Below are 6,242 nucleotides of genomic sequence, written 5' to 3'. Positions count from 1 at the left end.
GGACTGACCCCTGTCTGAAGACCTGGTCTCTCTCCTCAACCACAATGAGTGAGACACAGACTTCATGATTAGCGTGCTAATAAGGGTTCAGGTCAGGTCCAGAGAGGGGCGCACGGAGTGGGGCACTGCAGGGGAGGAGGAGCAGCCCCTCCCCCCAGCAGCCTCTCCTATGGCCTCAGGCCCTTTCCTGCTCAAAACTGCAGACACACTACCCTGGCTCTCCCCTCCCACCACCAGAAAATCCAGCCCAAGAACTGTTCCCTAAATGTAATGCCCCAAGATGATAAAGGTGGAGGTTTGACCCTTTATGTAACCCAGTATTGGTCCCCTCCTCAAATTTTCACTGAGAACGGGGATACATTCCATCAAGAATTTGAGGTGTTTCTTTGGAGGAGTAGGAGAGAGGGCCTCCGGATGCCAGAAGAGGAATTAGGGGGGACCATCAAATTGTTCTTCCCCCTACTTCTCCCCAGGGGGATGGTGTCCCCAAAGCTGGGCTGGAAGGAGCAGGAGGGAGGGGGAAGAAAGGAAGAAAGAGAAAGAGCAAGACAGGGCTGGTTGTGACAGCCAGCAAGGGGAAGCAAAGAGGAGAGTTGGGGGAGAGAACAAAGGAGTGAGGAAAACCCAAAGGGAAGAAAGATGGGGAGGAGAGAGTGGAGGGAAAAGCTGCAAGGGGCAGAGAGGGGCACCCCCTCTCCAGATTCCTCTAGCCCAGCTTTGTGGGGATAGATGAGTTCTGAGCCCTTTATTGGTTGACATACTTCCTCCCCTTCCCCCTTAGAAAATCTATCCCGACTTCCGAAAGGGCCCCAACCCCCTTATACTGCTGGAAACCCAGGAACAGATTCCCAAACAGGATATGGCGGTGGAGGGTCTAAAGGGTCGTGGTTGGAGGTCAGAGGTCAGGACCAGAGGGCTTGGGGATTGTTAGAGCACCTCTAGATACAGATGGTAATTCTCCCTCTCCCTCTCCCCATCCCCTCCACAGAGGAAAGGGTAGTGTGACACACATAAGGGTAGGTGGAGAGGGGGTCAGGATACCTTAGCGGCCACCTCTGGCAAAACAAAAGTTTCTCTTAGCTGCTTCCAGACTGAAGGGTGTGTTGAGGTATCAGAGTTGTAACTCTAGTAAAATTTCCGGCCTGGCCCCCTCCCAACCTTTCCAGGACAGGGTGACCAGAGGCTCTGAAAGTGGTCCACCCTCCAACCACCATCGCCTCCCCTCCCCCCTCCCCAGAGAGCGAGTATCTCTAAGCACCTTGCCCCTCAAATCACTGATTTCCAAAAGGCCCTAGTGGAACACAGCTCCAAGAAGGGCCCCTGGGAGGTGGCCCCAGGAGGCAAGGGGCAGGGGGCTTAGGAAAATATTCGGATGGCTTGCGTGGCTGTGATGTGGCAGACGGGACACTCCGGGTCCGTCCTCTCGCAGATGCGTACTGCACACTCCATGCAGAACAGGTTGTGTCCGCAGGGCACGAGTGCGGCAGTCACCTCACTCTCGAAGCACACCATGCAATCCCGCCCGCCGCCGGGGCTCCGCAGGCCGCCCCCACCAAGTTTAGAGAAGCCCTGGAGCGGCTCTCCCGGCGGGCGTCTCGGGAGTCCTGCCAGCTCAGGCCCCGCAGAGGCGGCTGGAGAGCGGTGCGCGCCCGGAGGCCCGGCGCGGGCCTTGGCGGAAGAGGAGGAGGAGGAAGAGGCGGAAGAGAAGAGCACCGAGGTGGGCGTGGCGTTCTCCTGGCCCGCCCAGAGAGGGGGGCTAGTCTCCGCCACCCCGTAATACACGTCCTGCTTGCCCACGCCGTAGCCAGGAAACAGGTACCCGCCGTAGCCAAAGTCCCCTCCCTGCTCGCCCAGGCGCGGGGCCTCAAAACCAGAGTCCACTCCACACTCGCCGATGCAGCCCAGACTGTTCTGCCTGAAGGTGGAGAGGGGCTTGCAGCCAGGCGGGTGCACCCGCCAGGCCTCGGAGTAGCGGCTATCAAGCGCGGCGTCAGGGCTCCCAGCCAGGAAGTCGTTTTCATTGTTGTACTCAAGGATCTTGCCCGTGCGGACCGCGATGTGCGTCTCGATCTCCTCGCGCGCACGCTCCACGTTGCCTGGGGCACCGGTGATCTCGAACACCGGGTCTCGGTCCCGGCTTGGCGTGATAATGTACGTGTTGGTCTGCTGCTGGATGCGTTTGATGGTTGCCCCCTTGGGGCCCACCACCAGCCCCACCACGCGGTAGGGCACCCGCACACGAATAGTCACTTGGCCGGGCAGAGCAGGCGCCACGCCAAAGGCGGCGCCCGACTTGTTGCGGGAGGCCCGGATCATGGAGAAGTGCTCAGCTGCTGAGATGATTTCGCGTCGGGCTGTGGCCACGTCCTCCCGCCGCCCGGTCACCATGAACACTGGCTCCTCGCCTCGCACCGGCGTCTTGATGTAGGTGTTGGTCTTGGCCCTCAGAGCCTTAATCTTGCAGCCTGGGATAGGTAGGGAAGGGAAGAGAGAGAAAGAAACTCACCGGGCAAGAAGGTTTGTCTGAGTCCAACAAGCTCCTGCTCCTGCTCAGATACTCAGCCCCCCAGGAACCTCTGTCTACCCTTTGAACCCCGCCCCCCCAATCCACCCTAACCGGAACAATTCACTCATCGTATCTTAAATCTACCCAACGTCTCTATCAACCACAGATCGCCAAATGTCCCAACATTCCCTTGAATTCCATTCAGGACCTCCAAATTCACGCACTCTTTGAAATCCTGAAAAAATCACTGACCCTCCAGACAAGGTGCTAACCTCAAACCTGCTCACTAACTCCTCTCCAACCACGAGTCGTTCCCACAATTTCTCTACTGATTTCTGGCTACTCAAACTTCCAAATCACTTAATCACCCCACCCTGCCCTGCAACTGCAATCTCCGATCTGTCACTGATCTTGATCTTTCCTCAGAACTGCAATGGACCCAGCAACCCACAATCTACTCCTTACTTGATCTCCATGCCTTAAAAGTGTCCTCCAGTCTACTCCGGGACCACTGACCCCCAGCTGCTCCCATGCCTTCCACCATGAGTGTCTCTCAGTGGGTCCCAAATTCATAGCAAGTTTTCAGCAACTAGTGGAGTGTGGGAGACTGGGAAGGGTCTGAGAATCAGAGTTTCAAGAGGGAAAGGAGGATAATGATGTGTGGTGCCTGACCCCATGGACACTCCTGCCACCCTGTCCCCTGGGGGCAGGAGAGCCAAGATGGGCTGGGAGCTGAGTAGGGTGGGGAAGAAGGTGTTCCGGACCTGTACTCTTGCTTTGAAGGAGTGGGTTCAAGGTAGGAGGTTGGGGAGAGAGGCAGAAAGAGAAATGAGAAAGGCCCAGACAAAGAGAGACAAAGAGGGAGAAGGGGAAAGAGAAAAGTGAGGGAGGCTGGGGTGGCCACACTGCAGTTTAAAGGTGGCAGACCTTGATGGCTGAGTGAACAAGCCTCTCTCCTCCTCTCCCACTTCCCTCTCCCTGCCCCTAGCTTCACACAGAACCTCAGAGACTCACATGCTTTCTCGAAGCACACATGCTACGTGTGTGAGTTTGCGCGTGCGCACACACACACGGACCTAGGAGCCGTGATGCAGTGTGCCTTTATCTAAGTGATACTTGTGGTGCAAACCTAATGTACACTTTCACATACCCCTCTCTCCCATACACACAGATTCCCTGCATTTCAACCTTTCATCCATCCCACTCTTCCATCCCCATCATTCCCAGCACACAAGCAGCACATTCCTATACACACCTGCCCACAACTTTGGTCCCCATTCACATTTAGACACGTTCACACCCCTCTCCAGATACACATTCACCATTCCCTTCCTCACTCCCCAACCAACGCCAGTGGTCCTAGTTTTCCGATTCTGCCCCAACCCTCCAACCACAGGCCTGGGGTGAGCTCATCTTTTTTTCCCTCTCCTTCCTCCACTCCAGATGGCTTCTTCTCCAGATTGGCATGTGGGAGGAGAGAGTGGGTTGGGGGCAGCTCTCCTCACCTTCAAGAGACCTCAGGAAGGAGAATTTGCTCCTCCCTTTTTGTCTTCAGACCTCTTGGCAGCTGAGAAGTCCTACCTGTTGTCCAGCCCCACATCCTTGCTGCTTTAATGTCAGTCAGTAAATGATTGTTCTATTTGTGAGGCATGGAGGTTAAGGAACAGTGAAGCCCCTTCTCCTACAACTTCTAATCGCGTGGCATCTGATAGGCATCGGGGTTCTGGCTCTAAGTTTTGAGCCCATAAACTTACGCGAGAGCTAGGTGTCTTTAGGGACTGGAGTTAGGGTGAGGAGGACAGGCCGGGTATAAAACTAAGGAGAAAAGCTAGAGGCCTAGAGGTGCAGAACTGGTGGTGGACCTCGTCCTGGGTTTCGCAACCCTGAAGAAGCATCTCTTGAAGGGAAGACCCAGTTGGCTTCACCTTCCTAGAGGTCAAATAGAGGAGCACTGACACTGCAGCAGGAGGAGGGAGGTTAGACAAGAGAAAGGACTTCCATTTACTAAAGGAATGAGGGAGAGGCCTATCTTCTCTGAATAGGAGAAATCCCCCTACTTTTATGAGAGACAGGCCCATCTGATGCGGAGGCAGAAGAGGAAAGAATGACTCTATGAAATTCCGGGGCCTCCCAAGACCACCCCCGCACCCAAGAAAAGATATCAGTGTCCCCACCCAATTCCAGGGCTCTGGGTCCCTAGTTTCTGGCAACAAGAGGAAATCCAACTTTTAAAACCAGAAATCTCAAGAGATGGAGTGCCCAGGAGGATGAGGGCTATGCCTGGGAGTGGCATCTTCCCCTCCTCCATTCTGGATCTCCCTGCAAAATCCCCCCAACCCCCCACACTTCTGGTAGATGAGGTGAGATGTGGAGTAGGGGCCCTCCTGGCTTGCCTCCCCTCTTCCCCGGCCAGCAGCCGGCCTCCTCCCTCACTCCCAGCCGGAATGCAGCTCCTCTATTGTTCCCCACTGTGGGACAGCTCCTCCCCTGCTCCTCCCCCACCCCACACCTCCCCAGCCCAGCCCCCTTGCAATTTCCAAATCCCACCCCCCAACTCCCCTTTGGGAAACTGGGAGAGGGAAGGGTCCCCAGGATCCCGTCTGCTCAATCTGGACCCTCACCAACACTCCCACCCCCACACGCCCAGGGATGCTGGAGCGGAGGAGGGTGTGGTATCAGACATACTACACTGGATTAATTCTACACCCACACCCCCCTCCCCCCCAACAACACACCCAGACACATGCCCTCCACCAAATCTCCAGGTGAAGGTTTCTTACCCCCCAGCATGCCCTCACCCACTCCGTCCTACTCTCTCACTACCAGAGACCCCTCTCCAGGCCTCTGGCCCCTTGCCGTGGCCAGCCCAGAACAAAAGCCTGAGAGGGAGGAGGAGAGGTCCACACCAGGACGTGGCACTTCATTGGAGGCGCCCCTTCCAAAACCCCATAGACCATTCAACTTTGGTGTGTGGGTGACCACAGGACTCCCTCCTCCCAGCAGCCCCCCTTTCCCACCTCACCCCCAGGCTGGGACCCTCCCATGAGCCACACCCCCTTCCATTCCTACACTCAGCCCAACAAAGAGATAGATACTCAGTCTAGCTTCCCAGGCCAGGTCCCCCCCAAAGTCTGTAACTCCAGGCGGCTGGGGGTCCCAGGGGTGCCCCCTCCCCAAAACCACTAGCAAATGCCGGAGTTGGGGCTTCTGAGTAACTCTTTGCACATTCCACCAGTTTTTCTGTCTACGAGTGGACACCCCCTCCGGACAGCCTCCCCGGATTGGAAGACCGATCCCCCTCCCTTTTCCCTCTCTCCACGAGAGGATATTTCTTTGTCTAAGGGCAGAGCCCTGGGGGAGGAAGGATCTGGAGAACAGTCCCAACTGGGGGGGTGGGGGTAGCAGGGAACTTTGTGGCACTTGGAAATCAGGGTAGGGGGCGGGTCCCCCTTTGTGGGGAAGGGACAGAGCCAGAGGCGGGCAAGAAGGGAGGAAATGAACTTTCCGTGGTAGGGATGGGGTGCCCCCCACTCCAATCCCTCTCCGCGGTCCCGGCGCCCGCTTACCTTGCCTGCCCACGATCTCGGCCACGTGCTCGGAGGTGGGCACGGGTACACACTCGGTGGTGTTGCTGCTGCCCTTCAGGCGCAGCTCGGCCTCTTTGTAGAGAGCGCAGAGCTTGGCGTCGCTGGCCCCTTTGGGGGCGGTGGGGGGTTGGGGCGTCTGCGCCGCGGGG

General features: G+C 57.0%; 1 protein-coding gene across 1 annotated transcript in view; it reads right to left on the bottom strand.

Moving 5' to 3' along the window:
- Window positions 1-1,247: 1,247 nt before the first annotated feature.
- Window positions 1,248-6,242, bottom strand: part of MEX3A (mex-3 RNA binding family member A) — a 5,650-nt gene continuing 655 nt past the window's right edge. Inside the window, exons 2-3 of the mRNA XM_029231172.1 lie at window positions 6,073-6,242; window positions 1,248-2,465 (exon numbers count right to left, since the gene is read on the bottom strand). The exon at window positions 6,073-6,242 is cut by the window's right edge and continues 30 nt beyond it. Of these exons, the coding sequence (XP_029087005.1) occupies window positions 1,357-2,465; window positions 6,073-6,242 (1,279 nt within the window). The 3' untranslated portion in view covers window positions 1,248-1,356. The remainder of the gene's footprint in view (window positions 2,466-6,072) is intronic.

The sequence above is a fragment of the Monodon monoceros genome, unplaced genomic scaffold (assembly GCF_005190385.1).
Source record: "Monodon monoceros isolate NGI ecotype Baffin Bay Population unplaced genomic scaffold, NGI_Narwhal_1 Super_Scaffold_18, whole genome shotgun sequence".
Classification (NCBI taxonomy): Eukaryota; Metazoa; Chordata; class Mammalia; order Artiodactyla; family Monodontidae; genus Monodon; species Monodon monoceros.
Note: the sequence above shows the minus strand (reverse complement) of the source record. Positions and strands in the feature narration are given on the sequence as shown.